The 27784-nt window shown below is 35.0% G+C and overlaps 3 protein-coding genes and 1 long non-coding RNA gene across 4 annotated transcripts; 1 reads left to right on the top strand and 3 right to left on the bottom strand.

Annotated features, from left to right (window-relative positions):
* Positions 1–12182: 12182 nt before the first annotated feature.
* Positions 12183–13585, top strand: LOC115976128 (cytidine deaminase 1-like). Its single transcript, XM_031097242.1, has one exon. The coding sequence runs from the start codon at positions 12344–12346 to the stop codon at positions 13259–13261; it is 918 nt and encodes a 305-aa protein (XP_030953102.1). The 5' UTR covers positions 12183–12343; the 3' UTR covers positions 13262–13585.
* Positions 13586–14827: 1242 nt separating this feature from the next.
* Positions 14828–16682, bottom strand: LOC115957482. The gene is made up of 2 exons (XR_004084367.1): positions 16475–16682; positions 14828–15652 (listed from the first exon to the last, which is right to left on the bottom strand). It is a non-coding gene; the product is annotated as an uncharacterized LOC115957482 (long non-coding RNA).
* A 706-nt stretch (positions 16683–17388) lies between these two features.
* Positions 17389–18186, bottom strand: LOC115970789 (PRA1 family protein F2). The gene has a single exon (XM_031090400.1). It carries the CDS (start codon positions 18104–18106, stop codon positions 17501–17503), a length of 606 nt encoding a protein of 201 aa, XP_030946260.1. The 5' UTR covers positions 18107–18186; the 3' UTR covers positions 17389–17500.
* A 1581-nt stretch (positions 18187–19767) lies between these two features.
* On the bottom strand, positions 19768–27486 carry LOC115976127 (uncharacterized protein At4g29660). The gene is made up of 3 exons (XM_031097241.1): positions 27280–27486; positions 20813–21041; positions 19768–20036 (listed from the first exon to the last, which is right to left on the bottom strand). Exons 2-3 carry the CDS (start codon positions 20993–20995, stop codon positions 19926–19928), a joined length of 294 nt encoding a protein of 97 aa, XP_030953101.1. The 5' UTR covers positions 20996–21041; positions 27280–27486; the 3' UTR covers positions 19768–19925.
* Between the last annotated feature and the right edge of the window lie 298 nt (positions 27487–27784).

Raw genomic sequence — 27784 nt, 5'->3', positions numbered from 1 at the left:
AAAAGAAAAACGATTTTTCTCCACATTTATAAATGGATTAGCCCTTATATAACGATCAATTTCTCTTTGAAACAAGTTCAGTCCTTTCTTTCATATGGTTGTCTTCTCAATAATCTTTGTTTTGAAGTTCTGATCCCCCTCCCTCAATGCCTTCTTTCATGTTATATACTGCTCTCTTGATATCATCTTCACCACACACGTGTAAGTTGGGTTCAGGGGATCTCTTTTTGTCCCATCTAACACCTTCTGGAACCTCCAACAAGCAGCTGTAAGGCTGCTTCATCACTGTTCAGGCATCACCTTCACATTAATGCGGCCAGAGAGTTAGTTGAGAGGCAATTAATGCGGTGGCAACTATTGCCATAGATATTTGTTTACCTTTTCTTTCTTACTCTTGGTCCCATATCCCACTTTTAATGGTAACGTAGCTCCGAAGTATGTTTGTAACAAGGTGGCGTTCAGGTCGTCCTCGGACTCATATTGCCGAGAAGGATTTTGTCCTCGGACGAATACTGAACTCACCTTACGTGATGTCTACTCTTCCTTTCGTTTGGTTACCCTTACAACCTGATATGGGCCACCTCGAACAGTTTTACATTCTTGGATGGACCACAGGCCCAATTAACACGACTTTAATAATTTATTGATTAACCGGCCCCCACACTTTCCATCTCAAATCAACTTTTATTTATTTATTTACTATTTTAAGAAGGCATCTCAAATCAACCTTGACAATGATTTAATGGCTCATGTGATTAAAATATGTATAAATAGCCTTTTTAAATCAATACATAATGGATTAGAATATATTCCACTTTAGAGGAAAACTTTGATTGATCATGAGTATTAATAAAAACTTGATAGCATTAGAAATCACTGGTCCCCTTGTTAGTGTATGGCTATACCTATATGCGCACACACACAATAAACTCCATTTGGTAGACGTTATTGCTTCACAGACATAACAATATTTTTTTGGTAGAAGAGATGTATCCTTTGGATAGAATATATATTTTCACAAATGGATATGTCCAGTATTTATAAATAGGACTCTCACTTGGTTTGGACACCATTTTCTTTGCAGGCATATTGTTTTGCATATGTGATCACCACTCTAACAAGATTGTCATCCACATTAGGGACCAGCACCCTCCACCCATCTCCCCTTTCTTTTTAACATAGAAAGATATTGCCATACTAAGTTTAAAATGATACCAAACCTTAAAAAAAAATTCACTAGTACTACCTATCAAATAAAAACAAAATCACACTACAAAAAAAGGGGCTGTCCCAGCGTTTGCAAAACCGTTGGGATAGCCCCAAAAAGTGCTAGAATAGGCCCAAAGTCGTCGGACTTGTACCAGCGCTTTTCAAAAGCGCTGGGATAGGTCCTGGCGCTTTCCAGACCTTGTTCCGTCATTTTTACTTGTATCAAGACTAGGGGTGTCAATTCGGGTTAGCGTGTCGGGTTCGTGTCGTGTCGAGGTAGGGGTATTCGACTAAATGACTCAACCCTAACCCGACCCATTTAATAATCGTGTCATGATCCTTCAACCCTAACCCGACCTGTTAATAAGGCGGGTTGACCTGACCCAACCCATTTGACACACTTAATAAACGAGTCGTGTTGGGTTGACACGAATGTAACACAACCCATTTCAACCTACATAATATTAAATATAACATCTATCTAGAAATAATTTTTTTACATCCTAAAAAGCAATGCATATACTTCAAGTCTTCAACCCACATTCAAAATAAAATAGTTCAACAGAAATATAACATTCATCTAGAAATAAGTTCTTTACACTTTAAAAGAAGTGCATACACTTCAATCCAAATTCAAAATAACAAAGTTTAACAAAAATAAAATAACATAGTTTAACAAAAATATAATATCCTTGAAACTCGTCAAATGCTAAGTTTCAATTTCCAATTATATTCCTTGTAAATTTTTATAATTACTCACTTTTCTTTCTAAATTTAAAATATATGTTGGATATAAAAGGTATTTGACAAATTTAAAATAAAATAAATATTTATTTGTTATACGAGTTAAACGGGTTGTGTTAAGTGGGTCATTTCGGGTTGACACAAATAAATTGGCGTGTCAAACGTGTCTATTGCGGATTACGCGGGTTGACCCGCTTATGACACATTTCTTATCGTGTTGCTTTCGGGTCAACCCATTTATGACCCAAACCCATTAAGGTCTAACCCTAACCCGAAAAAACCCGTGTTGGGTTCGTGTCGTGTTCGCGGGTTGGATCGAATATTGACACCCCTAATCAAGACAGTCCTTACCAACAGTTTTGAAGACCTATACCAGCGGATTTTAGGGCCTATACAAGCACCTTTTAATATATATATATATATATATATATATAAAAGCACCAGCATAGGTCTATCTATAACAGCGGTTTTATAACCGTCCTTATAGGGTATCTATAGAAATATGAATACAACCTATATCAACGCTTTTAAAAGTGCTGGCATAGGTAGTACCTATTCCAGCATTTTCGAAAGCGTTGGTATTGGTCTTCAATCGATATAATAACAAGGCTTATACCAGCGTTTTTAAACCGCCACAGTAGGTTCTACCTATGCCAGTGCTTTGAAAACCACCAGTATAGGGCATAACAGTCTTGCCTATGCCCATACCCTATTCCAAAGGTTTTTAAAGCATTGCAATAGGGCATTTTTTTTTTTTTTTAAAGTTTATAGCACCTGTAATGTACCTACAATACATATTTTCCAATATATATTTTATATCAACTGTAAAGAACCACTATTCATATTTTCCAATAGCAAATACAATACCACATTAAACCAACAAACTAAATATATTTAATTACACCATATCAATAATTACATCACAAATGTCTAGAATGTTATACCCAAAATAGTACATCCCAAGTGTCTAGAATGTTATGAACAAAATAATACATTCTACACAACTATGTAGAATGTCCTACACAAAAGAATACATTTTAACTATGTAAAATGTGATGCACAAAATAATACATTTCAATTGTCTAGAATGTTATAATAAAGTTTTCAACTATGATGTGTATATATATCAAAGTTTGAAACTTTATTATTGTTGAGGTACAAATTTTCGGGCCTTAATTTTATTAGCCCACTCTCAAAAATACCCATACAAGCCCATAAATTATTTTGAGCCCACATAAATATTCTCCATATATATTACCCAAATATTCTCCATGTTATTGGGTTTTCATAAATATTCCATATATAAGCCTCATAAATTGCCTTGGGCCCTCTTAGAAATATTATCTATTATATCCCACATATTATCCAACTTGGGTTTTCACAAAAATACTCACCATATTGCTACCTTATTGAGCCACAAAATTATACCATCTCTATAAAAAGCCCAAAAGCATTTACCTTGTGGGAAAAATCCAAAAGGCCCAACAAAACCCCCCTCTAGAGTCCGTTACAATATGGCACTCTAAAACCCGTTACGATACAGCATCTCTAAAGTCCGTTACGATACGGCATCTCTAAAACCCGTTACGATACGGTAGTCTAAATCTCTAAAGTTCGTTATGATACGACACCTCTAAAGTCCGTTACGATACGGTACCTTTAAAGCCCGTTACAATACGGCACCTTTAAAAGCTCGTTGCTACGCGGAAATATTTTTACAAAATCTTACGAAGCCCAAATATTAATTTGGCACTTATTTTACGAAGCCCAAATATTATTTTGGTATTATTTCACAAAACCCAAATACTAATTTGGCATCTATTTTACAAAACCCAAATATTATTTTGACAACTATTTCATAAAACCCAAATGCTATTTTGGCACATATTTACAAAGCTCAAATATTATTTTGACACTTGTTTTACATATACTAAATCCTCCACTCATGGGAAATATAATTACTCATCCCTCAAGAAATACCTCTCTTATAAGATTTATAAAGTCCCATGTATATCACCCATGGCAAAACTATTCATTTTGTAGGGATAACCAAGCCCAAAGAAGCTTAACTACAAAGCCCAACTGGGCCAGCCCAGCTCACACACAAATTCCAACAGCTAGAGATTACGTGAGCTGACCAGCCAAATTTTAGCACAACTAAACAGCTGGAGCCCATTCCCATCAAGTCCCAACTTGTCCAATCAGATCAGAATAGGACACATGTCCATCAAGGGTTAAACCCTTCCTTCATAAGCTGAAATTACATCATTTCTCATGTGACATAAAGCTAAAGGTGATGTGACAGAAAGTTAGGAAGTTTCAGCCAGCTGTCACTTCTTTCTTCTCTAACCCATCTGGTTACGAACCAGGAGCAGCCATGACCAGGCTATTAAAGCTCCTGAAACAACTTGAAATCAATTCATTTTCATACTAAAAACGTGTATTCTCTGGTTCATGGACCAAACACATGAACCCCAAATGAAGAAACTTAGGGAAATGTGGTTTAAAGGGCACCAAGGGGATCCCAGAAGAGTTCCCAACAAGGGCTCCAAGGTTGACACCTGGCTTGGGGTGATACAATCTGTCCTAGGGAGCTCTGATTCTAGCAGCAACATAACCAAGATCATTAGCCTAATGCATGCTCTAATCCCATTAGCCAAGGCCAATCAACATTCAATGCTAAGTTAGAATCTCAGCTGTTATTACCCAAAACAGCAAGAACCTTCTAAAAGTTGAGCTTACCACTCTTAGTTGAAATCCTAGGAACAATTTTCTAAGGATTTTCTGAAGATTGAGAAAGATTTAGCAGAAATTATTTGTTAATTACTCCCTAAAAACCCAAATATAAATGGAACTTTCCATTAATGCTTCACCAACACACTAAGATACACACCAAGAAAGAAAAACTCTTCATTAACCTCTTTGTTTAAGCCTTCTCTAAGCTCTGAAAAAGTCACTGACTTCTTAGTTTCAAACTTAGAAACTAAGTCCCCAACTCCTAGCTCACAGACACTCTTCATAGCTCTACTCATAAACACTTATCTACCCACAGCAATTTTACTATACACACTCTCTCTTACTACTCATACTGCCTGAAATGTTCCTTATTACTCACTATATTCACGAGCATGTCTTGGCACCATAATAATCTTGCTGCGCTAACTGGAATCTCTCCCTCTCCCTTCATCTGACACTAAGTTTTCCTAATTATTTGTTATAATGGAACCCATGATATTTACTTATTCATTTACTATTGATGGTTATGATGTAGGTGTTACTATAGAATTTTTCCCTCATATTGTTGTATTAGAAGACTCTTCTCTAGAACTAATGGATGATGAGTCTGAAAGTGTAGATATTTTCCTTAATCTGTGAAATAGATAACAGCTGGAGGTTTATCCTTTTTTATCTTACTTTACCGCTGAGCTATTTTCTGCAGAAACGCCTTACCGCTGGGTCATTTTTAGCAGAAATATTTTATTGCTAGGCTATTTTTTACAGTATGTTTTTTAACCATGCTGACGTGTCTGCTGTAGGGATTGTTTATGGGCCATTCTTATCAATCTCAATCTAGGCCCAAGGCATAAAATACAGTGAATTCTTTAAATCTTCACTAATAGCCTTTGGACTGTGCATCAAGCTTATCGTCGAGTTTCGGTTTAGACCCCCAACCCAACATAAATCTCATTTGTCGAGAGGGAAACTTTTTTGCCCCCAACAATTATAAATATCAAAAATGTCATAGTAACTACTCCAAAATAGGGTCCAAAGTATCGCCTAATACATATCATCAGATGATAAGCGCTGAGCACTGAGAGACTGGATATCCACCGCAGAACCTTCGTCAGCATCCTACGAATTAAGAAACACACAATGAATTAGTGTACTAAACAAATAGAGTTAGTAGCTAAATGACACAATATCACTAGTATTACTACCAAGTGCCACATTAGCAATTAAAACATTAGTTATATTCAACCAGTACAATAATAATTTTGTGTCACTTATATAATACTTGTAAATTTTGAGACACTGCTAGTTTTTCCGAGTATAAATTTATAATTTTGAGTTGATATATCTACATGGATATACAATGAAAGAAACATTGCTTAGGTGGGTGACATGATGTGACCACCACTAATTGTAAGGCCAACATCAAAACTAAAATACAAAAAGAGAAAAGGTTTTACTTGTGTTATCGGTGTTTCTACTGGTGTTGATGCATAATTGGACACTCTAAGGAAAGGGTTATTGATGTGTAAAATTTTGAATCTTGCGACAGTGAAAGTTGAATTAGATGCTAAAGTTGTGTATGGTTGGATAACTAAGGAGTATAATTGTAGTTTAGTTCATGGTTCTCTTATATTGGATTGCAAGACCCTAATCATCCAAATTTATTAAGTGTAGATGAGTTACTATTTCCGTGAAGTGAACAAGTGTGTTGACGCTTTGACAGAAAAAGCTCCAGCTCTTGATCAAGACATTGTATTTTTTGATGGTCCATTTGTGAACTTATGTATGCTTTTGTTTTATGACAACCGACGTCTGTATTAAGAGAGGCGTTGTCCTCTGAATTATGTAGGCTTTGATTCTATTTGTTAATGCTGTCCTGGTATTCACCCAAAAAAATAATGGAATGCTTGTTTGTCACTTTCTTGCATGATAAAAACTTTGAAGCATGCTTTAAATAAAATGCATGTGAACATAATTTACCTGACCACAGCTTGATTTTTACCCTTGAGACAAAAATTTAAATAGAAAAAGACTGCTTGTTTGTCTAATTAGTAATTCTAGCGGCGAGACTATTGTAAACTTTCTTGCATGATGTGAATAAAATGCATGTAAACATAGTTTTTGTTTCCAAAGTTTGATTTTTACTTTTAAGATACGATAAAGAATCACATCGAAAAAAGCTTAATGCTTTTCTTGGGATGGTAATGATGATGATATATTCTCACTTCGTCAAAAGAGGTAATATCTAGACTTTTTGATATCTATACCATATCCAAGGTTGTTATCCTTTTGTAAACGTAACGGAAGGCTTTTGCTATTATACACGGAATTTTAACATGACCAATTCAAATTGTATAATCGAAATTTCTTGGTCAATCTTTCTCTAGTCTAAACCATTGCCAATTCAAACTGCTAGTCTAAATATCCTGATCAAATTCTCTTAAAACCATTGGTTTAATCACACTTTCTAACAAAAATTGGCTGGTTAATCTCATTGAAAAAAGGGTATGATGATTATTTGGTTGGGAACTCTGGTTCTATATGAGAAGCACACATATACTTGATGTGTTTTCAAGTGGGGCTATACATGCTTGAGAAATATGCTATATACCTATATGCTATATATGGGTTTTACTAACATATGCTGTTAGGGTATATATTAGTAAATTATTTTAGAAAGTTTTTTATGAAAAAAGTGATTATATTTTTTTGACAATTTTTTCAATTTTTCATAAAAAAATTTCTTAAAATGAATGACTAATGTATGCCCTAAAGGCATACATTAACCGACACTATATATATATATATATATATATAGCAGGAGATACTTTCTTACTGTTAGAGCCCTAGAGAGTGGATGACAGGGGAAAAAACCAAAATTACAGGGACCCAGTCTTAAATAGCTGAGGCGGCCCATTGTTTTGCAATTTGTGACCTTTCACCAAATTCAGCTTAATTTGGTGTTCATGAGCAATGACTACCATTGAATTCAATCAGGCTCATCCCATATATGTATATAAACAGTTTTTGAAATTAGATGTAGAATCTATATGGGTGCATAAACAACAAAATGTGAGTAAACTAACTTGGTTGTCATAGATAGGTAGGTAAAGCTTAGGGGCCCCCATGGAAGAGCAATGTAGGGTGGACAATTGAGTTCTCTCAAATCTAGTGACAAAAAAGAAATTGTAGTGTCTCTGATTAGAAAGGGTATGAAAACAAATATTTTGACAGAATAATGAATGGGGATAAAATGCTTGCAAGCTTGCAGCAACTACTAGTACAATATAAAATAAAAATTGCCAAGTGAATGTGAATGTGAATGTGAATCCAATGCCATTATTATCAGCTGGCATAGGCATATGTTTTTTAGTTAGGTTGCATGTGGGGAAAGAAGTCTTCTTTATCATTTCTTTCATGGATCATTTAAAGTAATGTTAAACCTGCCACAGAAAGAGACTCACTTGGGACACTACTCACTAGCCTATCCAAAAAGTGTATGCCAAAATGTATCGTTATCATAGCTCTAAACAAAGTGCTAAAAGCAAAATGTAAAGTGTAAAGTGCAAACGTCTCTGTGTCACTTACTATTTATTTTTCATATCAAACACCACTTTCTGAAATAAACAAAGTAAAAAAATAATTGTGCAAACAGATAAGAGGTGTGTGGATTGAACTTAGATCAATCAAGTAGGAAACAATTTCTTAAGGGCAGCTTTGGCAACCTGAGAACCTAATAAATATTTTGGGAAATTTAAATGTGGTTTGGTCATTTTACACATCCCTAAAATTCACTAAAAACATAAATTTAACAGCAATCATATCATCTTATGTTACTGGGAAAAAAAAAGAATCATGATCACATTTAAATTTATATTTTTAGTGAATGTTAGGGGTGTATGAAATTTTATATTTTCATATTCCCAGTCCAATGATGATGAAAAATTATTTTCAAGAAAAGGCTTAAGATATTTTAGTGAATTTGGTTGTATTTGATATGGAAGTTGACCTGACCTTTGCATCCTATCACATGCAAATGAAAAGGCAAAAGGTGGTGGTGGATCACTGGATCCCCTTTCTAATTTTGTTATAAAAAAAAAATTAATTACTATTTTGAGTTACTTTTATGCTACTTCTCAATCAAGTTAGCTTGTCATATTTTCAACGAGAAAGGTTATGCTTCCACTCAACAAAATATGTGACAAAAATAATAATTTTTATTTTTGTGATAGTGACAAAAATCATAATTTGGCACGAGGTGGCATCTAGAATATCATGGAGGTGGCGTTTATATTTTACTTCATGGTTGAAGTACAAGTAAGTTTACCTTCAAATAAAATCTTGGTTTACTAGGAATATTATTAGAGCTTATATATAGGCTTATAATTAAGAGTGAGGCTTGTGTTCAGTGACCAGTTCTACTAGATACGTTAGAATACAAACAAGTATCTAAAACTGAACACGTGTATGCATCTTAATATGTCTAGTAGAATTGGCCACCGAACATATGCCCAACTCCATAATTAAAATGACCTCCTATAAGCTTATCTAATGCACTCCTTTAACACAACACAAGGGACAATTAGCTAGCACTCAAGTACACCCTAGTGTCAACTGTCACGTGGGAATTCATCCAATGTTTCTGTAGTTTACTTCAAATATTTCATTGAATATCACTAAGTCAAATGCCAACAACACAAAGTGTGTTTTTATTCACCTAATGTTTTACTTTATTGTCCACTTGAGCCATACATATAATTATAGTGAAGCTTAAGACTTTATAAAGTTTATACAACTCAAATGTAAGAGTTAAACTTAAAGCAGCAAGTAGCTTATCGAAACGAAATCTTACTTGACTTGGAACAAAGTACCTTCTCCAATGCGTAAAATTCCTTTGCTAATTGCTTGGTTCAAATTGAAACAATGGGTAAGATTCATCCCTCTTCTCCTCTTGTCCTGAGATACCTTTTTCCTCTTTCTCTTTTCTGCTTGGAATCTTTGGTTATCTTATATATATAATCAACTTAAACGTTTTCAACGAGATTACTCATTCCAATACCTCATCTTTTAGATCACTCAATGTGGCCCTATATATTTTCTTCTAGATAACCAAATAAAAAGCAAGTACATTGCAAAGTAATATTAGCTTCTCTCACACACGTGTCAAGAAAACGATTCTATAGCTCATAACCAGCTTGTTAGACATGTTAAATATTTACAGATTTTTGGTATAGATAAAAGATATTTTTCACATCTTAATACTGTAACCCTTCGATTTAACTTTTCTTTAAAAATACTTGTGACAGTTGTTATGGCAATTCTGACAAATTTGGAGCAGGTGGGTTTGTAATTACGTGACTATCTACGTAGACGGATGGCAAGTTTCGCCTACAATTAGGTCATACTACCAGCTTTATGATATAACTTTTGGACTGTTTGCATGAGCAGATATCTACCCTAGCACATCATCTTGATTAAAAACACATAAAACTTGAATTTGAGATTAAGTTAGCCTTTTTAATTAAATTTCTTTTTAGTTCTTACTTACATGCTTTTCTTTCCAAGAAATTATACTCTCAAAATACAACTAACATGATACTTTAGTTTCATATCAATAAAAACAAACCATTTAATACAAAAAAAAAAATGACACAAGTTCAAAAACTCTTGTGAAAAAGTTAAATTCTTATTAGGTGGTCTATTTTTAATGATGTGGAGTATCATGTCTTTGGTGCTCTTCTCTTATTAATAATTGTAGGCTCCCATTAATTAAAGGCACGATGGATTGAAGTCATGTTATGTCTATTAGGAACCTAACAAGTATGTTGATGGTATGACGCTCTTATGGTGTAACCTATCATGCAACTTTTTAATAAATTAAAATTAATTATAAGTTTCCTAAGTTAATAAAAAAAAATGTCATAAGTTGGTGTTTGTAATTATTTGTAGGATGCTAAAAGTTTTGTAATTTAACAAATTGGCACCTTATAGTGTTTTCAACTTAAACATCTATAGTTCAAATCTCCCTCTCCAAATTATTATTATTATTTTTTGAATGACATGCGATTAGCTTATGTTGTTAATGGTTAATGAGTATATTCATTATATATATAAGAAATATTAACATTATAATTATTTCCTTTAAAATTTGGCATGAATGAAGGTTATTGCATAATTTGTAAATTGAGGATTCCACCTTTATTCATTGCTGTCGTTCTCTTCTCCCAATCCCTCTCCCTCCTTCTAGCCTAATTTCAAGGAGATCTCTCTTCTTCCTTTGGCGTTTTCAGAATTTTATTCTAAAACGTAAAATCAACCTCAATAATAATAATTTTAAATAACTTGTTAAATAATAATAAACAACCACGCTTTCACACAAGGTCCAAAATAATTTGACTTAAAACAAAAATTAGTCTCAATAAAAAATTCTATCCTCCCCCCCCCCCTCTCTCTCTCTCTCCCCTCTCTCTCTCTCTCTCTCTCTCTCTCTCTCTCTCTCATAAATGATATAATTAATAAAAAGAACTAAGGCATCACATAATTTAAATAAAAATTAAGAAATAGAATTCTAAATAGTTTATCAAAATATCCAAAAGCATTATTGCTTAATTAGTTGATACCTCGGAATAAAGTTTGACTTCAAACAAAGTGGATAGAATCTCTCCCAATCTATTATATGATGATACAAATAACTATATATATATATATATATATATATATATATAGAGTAGTTTTTAAACTTTTTATTTCACACACATTATTGTACATAAACACTTTTTTGCACTAAACCGCTGACTTGAAGTCAGGGATTCATTGCAAAATAAGTGCTTGTGTGTATTTTAAAACAGATCTAAATCTATATATATATATATATATATATATATATATATATATATATTTATATATCTTATTGTAGCTAAGTATACAAGTAAATATATAATGGACGGTCTCACCTTGCTCCTCAATCGACATCAATTGAATATTTTCTTGACCCAACAAGGTTATGTCAGGTGACAAGTTTACATGGAAATTTAATCTAATCCCAACTCGAGACTACCCCTAGTTATGTTTCGTATACCCATTACATGAAATCCCATTGTCTCTTATTTCACTCTAAGTACCCGTTTGAGTACTTATGAATTTCCCAGCATCCAGCGTTTTGTGTTTCTCTTTATTTTTTTTTTTACTTTTTTCGAGAAACGTTTTGTAGCTGTGGTTTGTTTTCCAGTGAATTCCATGCACTGTTTACGGGATTTACAAATCTCTTTTTTCAACAAAACTTTCATTAAAATGAGTCTCACGATACTATTTACACATTTAAAAATTATTTTGTTATAGTATTTTTAGTTTTCAGCAAAATAAGCGGTATTGAAACGAACCTTGAAACAAAACTAAGCTCAAAATATTTCAAATTTCTTCTCTTTTTTTAACACCTCACTAATTAAAAAAAAAAAGCCCATGCCCATCTATAAATACACCCCTCCACACAACGTTGCTTCTCCCCCCTTCCCTTCTTCCCTCTCCTAATTTCCAGGAACTTGCTCTCTCTCTCTCTCTCTCTCTCTCTCTCCCCGAAGTCTCAAACTCTCATTTCTCAACCCAATCTTTCAACCCCAAAAACCAAAAAAAAAAAAAAAAACTCCTCATTTTGAAACACATGGAAGAAACTCAAGTCAGATTTGTAATCCCAGCCTCAGAGGCCGAATCCATGGCCCAAAAAGCCAACCTCCCTTCCGTCCTCCACCTCCTCCCTTCCCTAGTCCCTTCCGCCCAGCGCCTCGCCCGCCCACCCATCTCCAACTTCCACGTCGGCGCCGTCGGCATCGGAGGCGTCTCCGGCCGCGTCTTCCTCGGCGTAAACGTCGAGTTCCTCAACCTCCCTCTCAACTACTCCATCCACGCCGAGCAATTCCTCCTCACAAACCTCTCCCTCAATGCCGAGCCTTCCCTCTCCCACTTCGCCGTCTCCGCCGCCCCCTGCGGCCACTGCCGCCAGTTCTACCAGGAACTCCGCAACGCCTCCTCCCTCAACGTCCTCGTCGCCGACTCCGATCCCCCCACCGCATTCACTCCCTTATCCCACTTCCTCCCCCACCGTTTCGGCCCCGAAAACCTCCTCTCCAAACACCTCCCTTTCCTCCTCGAGCCTCACCACAATGGCTTATCGTTTCTAACAAATTCTCAACCCAACGGCTTCACCACCACCACCAACAATTTCGACAGTTTACGTTACGCCGCCTTGGACGCCGCCAACAAGTCGCACGCGCCTTACAGCGGGTGCCCCTCCGGCGTGGCGCTTATCGACACTGACGGCAACATACACAAAGGGTCGTACGCGGAATCCGCCGCGTACAACCCCAGCATCGGCCCCGCCCAGGCCGCCCTCGTCGCGTATATCGCCAACGGCGGCGGCCACGGCTACGAAAAGATTGTGGCAGCCGTGTTGGTCGAGATGGAAAGCGCCATAGTGAAGCAAGAACACGCGGCCAGGTTGCTGCTTCAGACCATATCGCCTAAGTGTGAGTTTAAGGTTTTTCTTTGTGTTGGTGGTACTAAAAGGCCCTCATCAATATGAAATATGTGTTGTTATAAAAATTTATATTAATAACACTGCTTCTTCTTGTGCATTAAATGAATGGATTCCAGTAGTTTATTCTGTTGTTGCATAGTGAGTTATAGAGAGAGAGAGAGTTAAGACAGCTACAGCTTAGGCAAAAGCAAAAGCAAAGCAGAAACAGTTATATATATATATATATGTTAAATGAATATTGTCATGCAAATATTGTGTTGGGAAATTACTGAAGTCTGTATTAGAACTTGGAATCTGTTGCAAATATTATTGCAGCTACTTTCATTTTCTTGTGATGTTGTTAAATCAAATGTAGTAGCTATTATGGAAGTATGAAAAACTATTGGAGGAATTGGGCTGCTAGCATGGAGTATTGCTCTCGGAGCACCTAAGTTTTTTCCGCTAGTATGGCCTTCTTTTGTAAAAATTTCTTAGAGTGCATATCGACACGATTTCAATTATAATTCTAAAATTGTGAAATCGTGTTTTAATGTAACACGATTTCAACTGACATCATATAAATACTCTGTACGTATCGGTGTGTAATAATTAGCGCTCTCCATGTGTACCGATAAGGGGAATCAGGCCCCCAACACTGGCGTCATTCAAATAATAACATTCTCTCCATTAAGTGATGGTCTACGCCCCAATTGCAAATTGTGATTGGTGGGTGGTGGAGTTACATGAGGTGGAGTTCCATCTGTTCCAATAATCCAACATCTTTGACATACTTCCATAACTCCCAATATGCTGACAAAAAGGTACCGTTTAATAATTGTTGGCCACTTTGTATTTGTCTATTTTTACTCTTTTATTTTTTTTTTTCGGTTTGTTTTGGATATTTAGTCTATGAGCAATAATGCATTTGAGATTAAAAAAAAAGAGACGGGTTAAGTTGGATTTATGGGGTGGTTTGGATCATTTCAAAGATAAGCGGTACTTCTGTTATAAATAGGTACAAGAAATAGATTGGCATTTAGTTGTTTAATCTCAATTAAGACTCCTTTAATCATTCATTTCAATTTGTGGTTGGAAGTCCTTTAAATAAATGGTGGGATTGACCACATGATTACTAGTTAAGCATAACTCCACAGCAGTACAATCAGAGTTTGATATATGTACAGGTGTTAGATTCTTAAAATTGGTTGGTTCTACTTGCATTACAATTAATGTGCCGTACAGAAAGATAATTAGAGTCTCAAAGAGGATAGAATATCTTATGAGATTACCATCTCACTATATATAAGACCCACACATAATATGATAGAAACATATCATAAAACCGATTCATAAGATATTTTTTCCTCAAAAGAAATGCACTAAAACATTAGCGACTAAAAAGGCAGGGCTGACTAGCACTAGCCAAAACAACTAAGAATATTCACCAACCACCATGTATCCGCATCAGCCCCAATCCTCATCTCCAAAGTCTAGCTCAGCAACACTTGACCAAGTTGAGATGCCAATTGCAGAGAATTTATCAGATAACTATTCTAGCCCACCCAAAAATAAAAACAAAACAAAGTTATTATTCACTGTGTGAGCATCTAATTCTCCCTTTTACATTCGGTATTCTCATGCCACATTTCAGCATCAAACCCTTTTAAAGAAGCTCTCAATTTTATTTTAAAGTTTGAGCACTATCCCAACCCTTTGGTAAATTTTCAGAAATTACAAGCTCTGAGTCTATGTTAGCATTCATGAGAACTGTTATGATATGTCCTATTGCATGACAATAGTAAAACACTAAAACCATATATGGTTAGACATGGGGAAAAATTTACATACTTCTATAGTAGTGCTTTGAGCTCTCATAAAATAAGTGGGTCCACACATGGAACCTACCATGGAACCCACTTCCTTTGTGAGAATATGAAACACTGCTCCAAAAGTATGTAAGAATTGTCCCTTAAACACAACCTATTTGTGTCCCATTTAATGTACTAAAGCAATAGATAAAAGCTTTGCGCAGCCAGATAATAACAAAATTATATAATAGTCACATGCAGGCCGGAAATGTGTTAATTATTTTCTTACCATATGTACCATTTTCAGCAATATATGGACAAACTCTTTGTCACATAACAAGAAAGACCAAAATTTCCCCAAATTTTCCAAATTCTAGCATGGCTAATTGACTATTGACAGCTCACTATGCTCGAAAGGAGTGGTTGGAAACCTTCATAGAGGCTATGTTAGGAGCCTAGCTGTGATAGCTGATTTATCAAGCATATGACATTGACACTGCTAGTCATTGTCAAAAACACTTGAGAATGGAGTTTTCCTAGGATAGTTTTCTATTGTATTTTTTTACAGAGGATGGATAACTCTCTAAAAAGTCCATGCATGCCAATCTGGCCAACACATTTACAACCAATTGAATCCAAGATCTCTTTCCTGTAAAAGAGAAATAACATTAGATTACAAAATCATTAATGTTTCTTGGGATAAACATGCAAAGATTTGCAACTTTTGCAGCATATATCATGCTGAAGTTACTTGGACTTATAAACTGACAACTGGCAAAATCAATGACTAATCTTGCTTTGTCACATAATTAGAAAGACCAGAAATATTTACCATAATGTCTCAACTAATCTTGCTATGGATTAAGACATCAGCTTTAAAAAAAAAGTAATAAGGATGTGGAACAGCTCATGTTTTGGATGGTATGAGTCAAAATAATGACAGTCAACTTTGTCTCTCTAATTTGACTCTTGGTGTTGGAAAAATTCATTAAGAAAAAATGTTTCCTAGGATTTTTATTTTTGTGAACTACTAAAATCTAAAAAGAACTCATTGTCACAAACTCTAATCAACAAAGTGACAAACAACAAAAGTTACACCACAGTTGTGTCCTGAACATGCATTTCCTGTGCAAGGAAAGATAGCTTTGGCGAGTATAGTCCGGAGAGACCCAAAAGTAAAACTTGCTTTAGTTACTACTTCATCTTTTTCTGGATGAATGAAGTTGTACTCAACCCCCAAAAAAGTAAAAGTTAATATATAATCAAATTTTATAAGCAAGAATTTAAAGGAATAGTTTACATAAAAAATTTCAAGAATGTAAAAAGGAATCCTTATGATTCTTAACATATAATATTTCCTCTTCTAGCATGTAAGATTCAAGAAAGAAGATTTTCCAACCCCAAATGAAAAGTAGTGAAGAAAGAAGAATAACAATAATACATACATTCCACATAAAGGAGATAGACTCACCATGCTAGTCGTTGGCATATTGTAGATGGTGTTGTCTTTGCTTAACCTTTGAAGATATCATTCTCTTCATTCTCTTTGAGTTTTGGCGGGGTAAAAATGCATTCTCATATACAAACTGCGTTATTTTATCAAATTATGATCATTAGCATAGAGGAAGGAGCAGTGGGAAAGAATGCATTTATCCCCCGCCAAAATCCAAAGAGAGAAGAACCCAGAAATCTTCTTATGCTTTATGAGCTATCTCTGAGGCATGATATATATATAGGTGACAAATTAGCCAATACCAGTTCATCTTTCTCATGTCAGGAATGCTGTTCTGGTCTATGTTGTATGGGCCCCAATTCAACAACGATGACCTATTATTTTACTTGGTCCTTGTGACTGACTTCAGTTTTGAACATTGAACAATTAGAATTCAAAGCACGCTTTTTTTGGTTTCCACGGGGGGTGTGGAACTAAATGGAAAAGGCATTGGCATTGCCCACCCTTTATTTCTCTTTGGATTATTATAATAGCTTTTGTGGTGTGAAATTGTTTTGCTTTTTGTCTTGCTCTTTGATTTGGAAGTAGTCTCATTTTTTTTTCTAGGTTCAAATACTTGGTCAATGTCAATTACCTTTGATTTTATTCCATTGAAACAGAGTCTAGAAGAGAGAGAAAGAGAGGTCAAGGGATCTAATTAATTTTCAGTTGATTTTATATGATATCATTGTAACTTATTGGGCACGTCTAAGATGGGGAACTCTTGCATTGGAAAAGCAAAGGGCTTGAATGGAAGAATTTTAATTTGAATAAAAGAAAAAAAATAGAGATGTGAGAAATAAAGTGAGTGTAAAAACAAAACAAAAAAACAAGCTAAACAAAACCCCCCAATTTGGGGGGAATTATATGTAACACAACAAATTAATCAATCATCAAAAACCCAAGGAAAAAACAAAAGGGGTGAAAAAAAAGGTTAATTCATTTCTCACCTCTTGTGATTCTAGATTGAAACAACAACATCCAAAACATGATGAAGACAAACCCTTATGACAGACTAAAAGAAGAGGAGGCAGGATTTTTGAGAGGCATTTTCATATCTTCATTACCACCTGATACAATCCCTTCGTCTCCATCCACAATGACCAGATCATCTGTCTCCTTCAATGCTCCATGAACCATTACAACCACAAGTCCAATAGCAAGTGCTACTATGATATTTTTCTTGGCATTTGTAAGGAAAAGGCTAAGGACAGTGATTGGCAACAAGGCCAGCATCACCATTCTATCATCTATATCATACCCCATGACAACCAATGGTTCGTCGCGTAGAAAGTATAAGAACAACCATGCAACCATCATGACAATGAAGACAATCATTGAGACGGGGTGCCAAAGCAAGCTGAGGAAGAGAATGAACAATATTATAATGGCGTAGTTCATGCGGAAGACTGCGACGTTTATCTTGATTCTTTGGATTAATTGAGAGACGCTGGTGGGAAAGCTGAGATCTTGAAGTTTGATCATCTCCTTCCATGGCCTTGGCATACCAAGACCCGAATTGATCCATTCTTTTGCAAGTGAAACAAACTGTAAATTTGATGATGATGATGATGATGGTGTTGCCGCTGGGATTGTTCCATACGTCGTCATTTTCCAGAGATTTGCATGCAGAGAGAGAGAGAGAGAGAGAGAGAGCGGCAATGCTAGAGGGGAGGGGATTTAGGAACGTGTACCATGAAGTTCTAATTTTGATTGGTGTTGTAAACAAATGGTACATTCTATTTTGGATAAACTCTACGGCTAATTCTATGCCAGAAAATATTACATGTTAGTTAGATTTGGAAGTGATGATTCATCAAGTCGTTGACCAAGTTAAAGATCTTAATTACGGTATATGGGGGATTAAGGACCATGTTAGTGAACGCAATGAATCACCTTTCGGCCATGACGTAAGAACATGAGCTAATTACCATCAAGTTTCTACGCCACATCAGAGAACAGATTGTAGTAAGACCATCATGTTGATAAATTTCCTTAAAAAATTCAAATGCACAAAAATTAATTGTGTAAAAGCTGAGTGTAAAACACTTGGCTTTGGGAGATAGGCCAGGCAAAGTGAAAAAACTAAGGCTGAGTCTTTTATTTTTTTTAAGGATAAACGACAGAAGGTTGAGTCTATTTTTAATTAATGTGTTTTGTAGTACATTTCTGAGTCCCAACTCACGTTTTTTTGTCCAGTGGACCATTTACATGTTTGACATGAGATTCTTTTTGAGGTTTATACCAAGTTTTGCGACCTCCACTACTGATACACACACACACACACACACACACACACACACACACATATATATATATATATATATTAGATAGGTTTTGAAGCATATAACATCCACTCCACTTAATGATGATTTTCTTCACTATAAGGCTACTGCAGATAAATGATGTTTTGAAGTATCAATACAAGGATAAGTTGTTATCATCAATAGTAAAAGAGTATGTATTGAATATACAGATCTACAATGCCACTATTTGACATAGAAGACTTCAACAATGCACCGGTTCTACCTCTAACTTGGAAAGCAAAATGTACAAGACCAGATAAGATATGCTTGATAACCCCACCCATTGGGAACAAACTCATTCATCTAAGAAAATAAATATTCTTCATACGTACAATATGTTCATATGTTTGTAACATTGTGGTAGAGTTGCTTTAGAAAATTCAGATTCTGGAATACATGAAAGTGACAAAGTAGGAAGTCTGATAACAATATAGTAGCTTGAAAGAAACAGAGAGCCTTGAACAAAATTACAAAAAGAGGGGGAAAATATAGAGAACAACCTTTCACTGCGAGGATCATCTAGAGCAAAAAAGTTGCTAGTATCCATTATGATCAAGCACATTGATACGCATAATTTTCGTCATTTGACATGGTAAAAAATGCACCAGTTTGCAGCTCAGATGCAAGAATAGGTAAGAAATGCACTTAAAATGTCCACACCTGTTTATATATCAGGAACCATTGCGGGAGAGTTTGATTCATATCATGATTCATAAAAGCTTTCTAATAAAGACAGCATCAAATGCAATTATACAAAAGTGAATAACCCAAAGAAAACCATAATCAAATTTGAAGAAGAAAAGACAATCAAATGAGGTTTCAGATTTTTTTTTAATCCTAATATATTGATGATCATATTCAAGGAAACACTAAAAGTATCTCTATATAAATTACAAAACACCTATATCAGTTAAAAAGGAAGTAAAATGGTAGAAATTCAACACAATTGTTTCTCAGTAACAAGCATCATCAAATCAAGGTTTTCCTTCAATTTTTTTTCTGAAGCAACAGCAAATATTATTCACTAAATATTACCAAGCCTTAACATTCGTAAAATCATTTAAAGGAACAAAAAGTGAAATGGCAGAAACTCTTAACACTGTACTCCAACTGGATTGTGGCTTTCATGGATTGGGTGTAAGGGCCTCCCCCCTTATTATTCTCCAAGGTCCATAATAGAACTTTGGCTGCATTAGAGGGACAGCTTCCCCAGGGTGATCTTCCCAATACTTCTCCTGCACAATACAACAAGGCACAGTTCTTAGATCCTAGGAAATTTTATCCCAATTATTAACAGCAACAGTAGAAATTTCTATCATTCTTAAAATGACAACTGTTAAACTTCATATTAATTGTATACAAAAATAACCAGACTCATAATTCTGTTCCAACTGACGCTATAAAGAAATCTAGTCAATGCCATCCAGACCTCAAGTGTATCAAAAAATGGCATGCCATGAAACTCAACATGATACGAGCAATTGAGAACTAACTCGAGATGAAAAGGGGGGAAAAGCATGCCTTAACAAAGTTAATTGCCATTCCACTAGGCAGTGTAAGTTCCACAAAATGCAAATAAGGATTTTCATTTTCTCTCTTATCTTTGTTGCACAAGATGATGATGACACATAGAACAAGAACCAACAACTCAAAAGAAAATGGCTAAGAAAAAAAAAGGCTAAGTCCGAGGATCTTGATCATCTTATTCATCCTTTCCCTGTTGTTCTCGGTTCCTTCCCCATGGTCAGGGAATATCAACTTCCATGTGATCAGCTTTGTGAAAAAGTATTATGAGACACAAATAGGAGCAATGATAACTTACTGATAGTACCTAAGACATAACTATAAGCATAGTTTACTCCCGAATCTAGAAACAAAGCTATCCCTCAAATCTCCACATCTAACACAAAGGTATCATTTATATGACAAATTGAACAACAAAATCAAATAAAGAACAGTGGGGAAGAAGAAGAAGATACCTGGAAAAGTGTTCCGAATAGTAAATAGTTACCTTGTGGAGTTGTTCTGTGATGGCAGAACCAATGACCCCAGTGTAGAAGGCAGCAATATAGATTGTGACTAAAGGTTTAAAGGACTTGGGTCGCCTGTACGGATCGACCATGTCCCAAAGTATCGTTCTTTCCCACTTCGTGTACACATAGTCTGCGTATTTCCTCCATAGATAGCTTGCCATTAGCACTATAATCTTAAGAAGGTTAGGGTCTTTTCCTTTTGTTCCCCTAAGGTTTTCCAAAAAAAAAAAAAAAAGAGAGAGAGAGAAAAAAAAATTAGGAAATGTAAATTTTTTTAATACAGAATTTCACACTGACCACCACACTCTTCACTGAGGGATGAGGACCAAGCACCTACAATCATCCCTCACTGTCCTGGGTAAAGACCCATCCAAACCAAACTCATTCATTGTTTGATTACTCAAAGACCATCGCTATTTTATTATAATGACCACAAACCTGCACTATGCATAGGTAAGTTTCAACTCAGTACATTAGTCTTTGACAATTAATATTTTTAATTTTTGCTTTTGAAGTTTTAGTTATCTTCTAGAGGGGTCAGTGGAAATTGCCTTTATTAAAACAAAAACAAAAACTTCTAAACTGACCATTTGATAATTTTTCATTCAAGTTTCTCAAATGACACTTCATCAAGACTTGTTCAACACTGAAAACAACCAAGCTATGATGGGCAAAATATAATGATGAATTAATCATGTCAAAAGAAACAAGAAAAGAGAAAGGCCACCAGATAATATATCAAAAGTTTCTTTAAATGCAGTCCAAAAGAAAAGTCTTCAAGATTTGTCCAATTCTAAAGATGTCACATTCTTTGTAGAATGTCCTCCCTGCCAAATTGACATCCCTGATGTGACCAATCAGCAGGCACATTTGAAAACTTTTTCATTAAGATAGGAACTACCGGAAAAATCATAAGATTAGTATTCGCTTCTTCTAGAGCATCAAGAACATATCCTTGAGGTTGATAATCCAATCAAAATATTTACATTGACTAGTAAGTTGACAATTGTACTACAAAATATTCGTATAGCTAATGATTTTATCTAGACCCCAAACTTCTAATTTAGAATGGTAAAACTCTTCAAGATTTGTCCAATTCTAAAGATGTCACATTCTTTGTAGAATGTCCTCCCTGCCAAATTGACATCCCTGATGTGACCAATCAGCAGGCACATCTGAAAACTTTTTCATTAAGATAGGAACTACCGGAAAAATCATAAGATTAGTATTCGCTTCTTCTAGAGCATCAAGAACATATCCTTGAGGTTGATAATCCAATCAAAATATTTACATTGACTAGTAAGTTGACAATTGTACTATAAAATATTCGTATAGCTAATGATTTTATCTAGACCCCAAACTTCTAATTTAGAATAGTAAAACTCTTCAAGATTTGTCCAATTCTAAAGATGTCACATTCTTTGTAGAATGTCCTCCCTGCCAGATTGACATCCCTGATGTGACCAATCAGCAGGCACATTTGAAAACTTTTTCATTAAGATAGGAACTACCGGAAAAATCATAAGATTAGTATTCGCTTCTTCTAGAGCATCAAGAACATATCCTTGAGGTTGATAATCCAATCAAAATATTTACATTGACTAGTAAGTTGACAATTGTACTACAAAATATTCGTATAGCTAATGATTTTATCTAGACCCCAAACTTCTAATTTAGAATGGTAAAACTCTTCAAGATTTGTCCAATTCTAAAGATGTCACATTCTTAGTAGAATGTCCTCCCTGCCAAATTGACATCCCTGATGTGACCAATCAGCAGGCACATCTGAAAACTTTTTCATTAAGATAGGAACTACCGGAAAAATCATAAGATTAGTATTCGCTTCTTCTAGAGCATCAAGAACATATCCTTGAGGTTGATAATCCAATCAAAATATTTACATTGACTAGTAAGTTGACAATTGTACTACAAAATATTCGTATAGCTAATGATTTTATCTAGACCCCAAACTTCTAATTTAGAATGGTAAAACTCTTCAAGATTTGTCCAATTCTAAAGATGTCACATTCTTAGTAGAATGTCCTCCCTGCCAAATTGACATCCCTGATGTGACCAATCAGCAGGCACATCTGAAAACTTTTTCATTAAGATAGGAACTACCGGAAAAATCATAAGATTAGTATTCACTTCTTCTAGAGCATCAAGAACATATCCTTGAGGTTGATAATCCAATCAAAATATTTACATTGACTGGTAAGTTGACAATTGTACTACAAAACATTCATATAGCTATTGATTTTATCTAGACCCCAAACTTCTAATTTAGAATGGTGAAGCTGTCTAGTGTTTTTATTTTTATTTATTTTTATTATTATTTTTCATTTTTGGATTCTAATCTAACAACAAAAGTATATGGACTTTTCACCTGAAAGAACTCTTATTGCATTTTAATTTATCTTTTGAAATTCTTTTTTCCCCCTTAATGATAGATTAAGCATGCTATAGAAAAGACTAACAAACTGAAAACAGACAATGGATGCAAAATATTTTGAAGGGGAAAAAAAGAATTGCATATGTAAAAATGACTTGATAGATTAGAAACAATAACAAACTGATTCATGAATTTACCCTCAATAAAAATACTAAATTACAAAGAGATTGGGAAACTAAAAATGTACGATTAAGCCTCCCAAAAGTTTCAAATCAAAATCATTTAAGTTTAAACATAGGCCATCAACATTCATCATTCAGAAAAGTTGAAGTTAATTATTTTGCCAGAGGAAAGAATCAAATTCACATTCATAAACCATTTACAGTACTTTGCTGCTTGGCTGAAAATATATTCAAAGGAGCCATTAGTGAATGCTTCAGGGGAGCTTAGGTTGTTCCACATAAGAAACAATAACTTCACAACTTGATTGAATCAAAAAAAAAATGCTAGCATAAAGAAGCAGAAGAAATAAAGTAAAAAGGCTTTCAAACAACTGATATATAATATGCTTCAAAAAATTTCTTTTAAACAATTGCTGCTAGCAGTTACATAAATACTATGACTATATTATGTTTCATTATTTCCAAATAAAAATTTTTTAGTTAGTTTCATGTGAAAGATTTGATATTAAACAGATAACCCCATCAAAGTATGTATTGTCTATCTTATGCTTATTTAAAACTCATCTGATTGCATACTTCTATTTTTAGAGTTAGCTTAGTATTAGACCTTTTGGAAATCCATCAATCTTTCACATTTCAGTTCAAAATCAAGTTCTCTTATAAAATATAGTTTTGAAGAGAAGGTAAGCATGGTTTTTTGATGAACATGTCCATGAATAAAATGAACCATTAACCACTATCTGCTATTATATTCAAAGCGGCCATTCATAACAGAAATTACACAAATGGGGGAGAGCATTCATATGCAAAAATATAAATTTAAAGAAAAGATGAGAACTGTTTCTTGGTTAATCTGTCCATGAATTTCCTGAACCATTAACCACTATACGCTATTATATTCAAAGAAGCCATTAACCTAGATCATTGAAATACAAATATTTGTAGTATTCTTAATATAATTATAAAGCCATTGCAGGTCTATGTGACAACAATAATTCATATATAAAAATTCCCACTCAACTATAAAGGAACTGTAATAACCCAAGATAATGTGCTGGATAAATTGTTATTTGCATTAGAAGTATTTAAATTTAGGCTTGGTGATAGATCTTTATCTGGATAAGGTAGTAGTAGATTAGTATTGTTATTTTCTTGTATTTAAATTGATCCCTATGTTTTAGGATAGGATTAGTTCCTATGTTTTAGGATTTGTTGATGAGGTTATCTCATCCTTGGCTATTTATGTGCGTTGAATGCATTAATGAGAACTAAGCAGAAAATTAACCAAAAATTTCTATTTCCTCTCTCAACTTCAGGAGATTGGTCATCTCAAATTGACTAAGTATCTTTTGCATTTAGTCAATTATCTTGGTTCACAACAGGAACAATGAAAACCCACAACCATGTCATGAAAAACACATGAAAGACCCACAAGCAAAATGGAAATTTAGGGACCTAGAATACTGATTAAAACCCAGAGAGGCATGACCATCAAATATGCTTTTTTTAAGTAATCTATCAACAAAAGGGAAAAACTATATAAAGATCATATATAATCCCAAATACCATGAAAAAGAAAAAAGCCGTACTTATCAGTCAAATATTTTTTTCCCTGCTCCAAGGAATCCTAAGAAAGAAGTTAGAGATTAGTATATATTTAGATGGGATTAAAGGATAATTAGCCTAAAATGATGTCGCAATCAATTGAAACAATAACAACCCATTCACAAAATAATACATACATATGGAAGGCAAACCAATCCTTCAGATGTAAATAAATTGTATGGCTAAAACAGAATTATGAAATAAAAATTTTCCTTCAAATCGGGGAAATTGCCAAGAGAGGTGTACTCAACCATCATTACCCTGGTTCCCAAAGTTCCAAATCCATCTAGCATGGGATAAGTCATGTCTACATCCTGTTGTAACATCATCTATAAATGTATAACTATATACTAGCTAACAGATTAAGTAGAAGCCAGACTGCATTCCTCCCAGGCAAGAACATTGCACAAAACATCCTTTTAGCTCAGGAACTAGTGAAATCCTACATAGGGATAAGGTGCCTGCTAGATGCTCCATTAAGGTTGACCTCATGAAAGGATATGAATCAATTCATTGGGATTTTACCTTACACTGCTTGACTGCTATTGGAGCCCCTGTCAGATTTGTAAACTAGGTGGAGTGCATAGAAACGCCTTCTTTCTCTATTGCTGTTAATAGCAGCTGAGGGGGGAGGGGGGATGGAGGGGGGTGCAAAATTTAAGAAAGGGTGATTCCTCTTCTCCATAACTATTTGTCTTAGGTATGAAATTTCTTTCTAAATTCTCCAAGAAAGGGCATAAAACTCAGGAAACTTCATAATCCTACCCAATGTGCTATGAACCCCAGTTTACACACATAGGCTTTGCTGAAGATCTAATGGTATTCTCAGGAGCTGATCTAAGCTTGATCAGGATCATTAATGAAGCTTTGGAGGAGTTCAAGTGCCTATCAGGTTTATGTGTAACTCTACTAAGAGTGAAGTGTTTTATTTCTGGGGTGCAGCCGCATACTTTGAAGAACCGGATTTTAGAATTGATTGACTTCAAGGAAGGGCATATTCTAGTAAGATCTCAAGATTGCAAACCCCTGCTAGATAAGATCAAGGGCAGAATATCATCCGGGACATGCTTAGCCCGTCAAGGGTGAATGCTCCTGCTTGTCAACAAGTCGAGCTTTGTCGAGTATTGAACGTTCAAGCTTGGCTTGACAACAAAAATAAAACGTTCAAGCTTGGCTTGAGTTTGAACCAAGCCTACAAAACCTTGTTTGAGATTGAGCTTGTCAGATAGTCTAAATCAGCTTATGTTGACTTGATTCATTAGTCAAATCGAGCTTGAGCTCAATATCAAGCTTTTGAGCTTGAGATCCAATACAAGTACTTATCAAGCCCATTTGGTTCAGACACGTGGTCTCAACTCCCAATTAATTAAAGGCTTAGTAAGATATTAATTTATATTTCAGGCTCATATCAAGCTTATTACCAAGCTCATAAACGAGCCTAAACTCAGCTTGTTTTTTATCGAGAACTATTGTTCACGAGCCTGTTCATTAACCTTTTGTTTTTTGCTTGGACTCGGCTTGTTTATTAAACAAAATTAAAATTAAAGCTATGTTTGGTTCGTTTATAAGCAAACTATGAATGATCTTTTTATTGAGCCAAACCGAGTTGTTTATGAATAGCTCGGTTCATTTACAGTCCTAGTGCTTTACCGGCAATTAGCTAGAGATGAGTCCAAATGCTCTTTTTAGAAAGGTTCCCTGATGAAGGGAGAGTCCAAATCATCCAAACTCAGGAAATGCTAACACTAAAGAGCGAGCAAGTGAATGGTGAAAGAAGGAAACATGTGAAATCCAGAATTCAAAACAAGTGCAGACCCATTTCCCCTTTTTTTTTTCTTTCTTCTTCTTCTAGAGTGTCTGTAAATGTACTCAATTGAATCGTTTGTGTTTCTTCTGCTCTTTAGTATTTGTGGCAATGTGCTTTGTGATTGAGCGAGTGAGCCGTCTATGTTAGCTTAGGCACTTGCTGTACTTGTGTTGCTGCTTTGTTCTCTTCAAAGTTTAAGTTTTTCTTAGATTAAAAAGTAAAACCAAACACACACACAAATTAAATGGGTAAAAGGGAATTATGAATTAAAAAAATTTGCAAAAACTAGTTGAAAATCCCTCCTCATCGCTGAAGAACCAAACCACAACCATGCAAACCCAAAACACCAAAACTATATATCACCCACAACCACAAACCAATCAAATTTTACGAATAGTAGAGAGAGAGAGAGAGAGAGAGAGAGAGAGAGAGAGGGCGGGAATTAATTGAAATTCTTACCTCTGAATCGGTTTTGGTATGCTCAGAAACTGTTCAACAAAAGCTTCAGCTGCAGAGCGAGAGAGAGAGAGAGAGAGTTACAGGTGTGGTAGGGGTGACAGACGGGTCTGGGATCAAACCCACCAACCCGACTACTCCTCTTTGTATTCGTGTGGATTGGTGACTTGGGTTGGGCTGAACTTTATTTTGAGCATTATCGACTTGGGTTCAGGGGTTGATAGAGATAGTACCGTATATAATTTTGTTTAATTATTTTTATTTTAAATTTTTTCAGTTTGATTGATCGGTACTATATTACCTTGAATGTGAACTTGAATCAAAGTGATGATTTTTTGTTGCCCACGTGGATCATGCTCAATGGACTTCCACGAATTTGCTTGAGCCCATAACTCTTGGATGAGTTCGTTAAGTACATCCTTGAACTTCTTTACTTGTGCTCTCGTAACCGGCCCAATTGGTACTTAAATGAAATCTTTTAAAGCGGTGCCTTGATCTCCATCAGTAA

Source organism: Quercus lobata, chromosome 2 (assembly GCF_001633185.2).
Source record: "Quercus lobata isolate SW786 chromosome 2, ValleyOak3.0 Primary Assembly, whole genome shotgun sequence".
NCBI lineage: Eukaryota > Viridiplantae > Streptophyta > Magnoliopsida > Fagales > Fagaceae > Quercus > Quercus lobata.
Note: the sequence above shows the minus strand (reverse complement) of the source record. Positions and strands in the feature narration are given on the sequence as shown.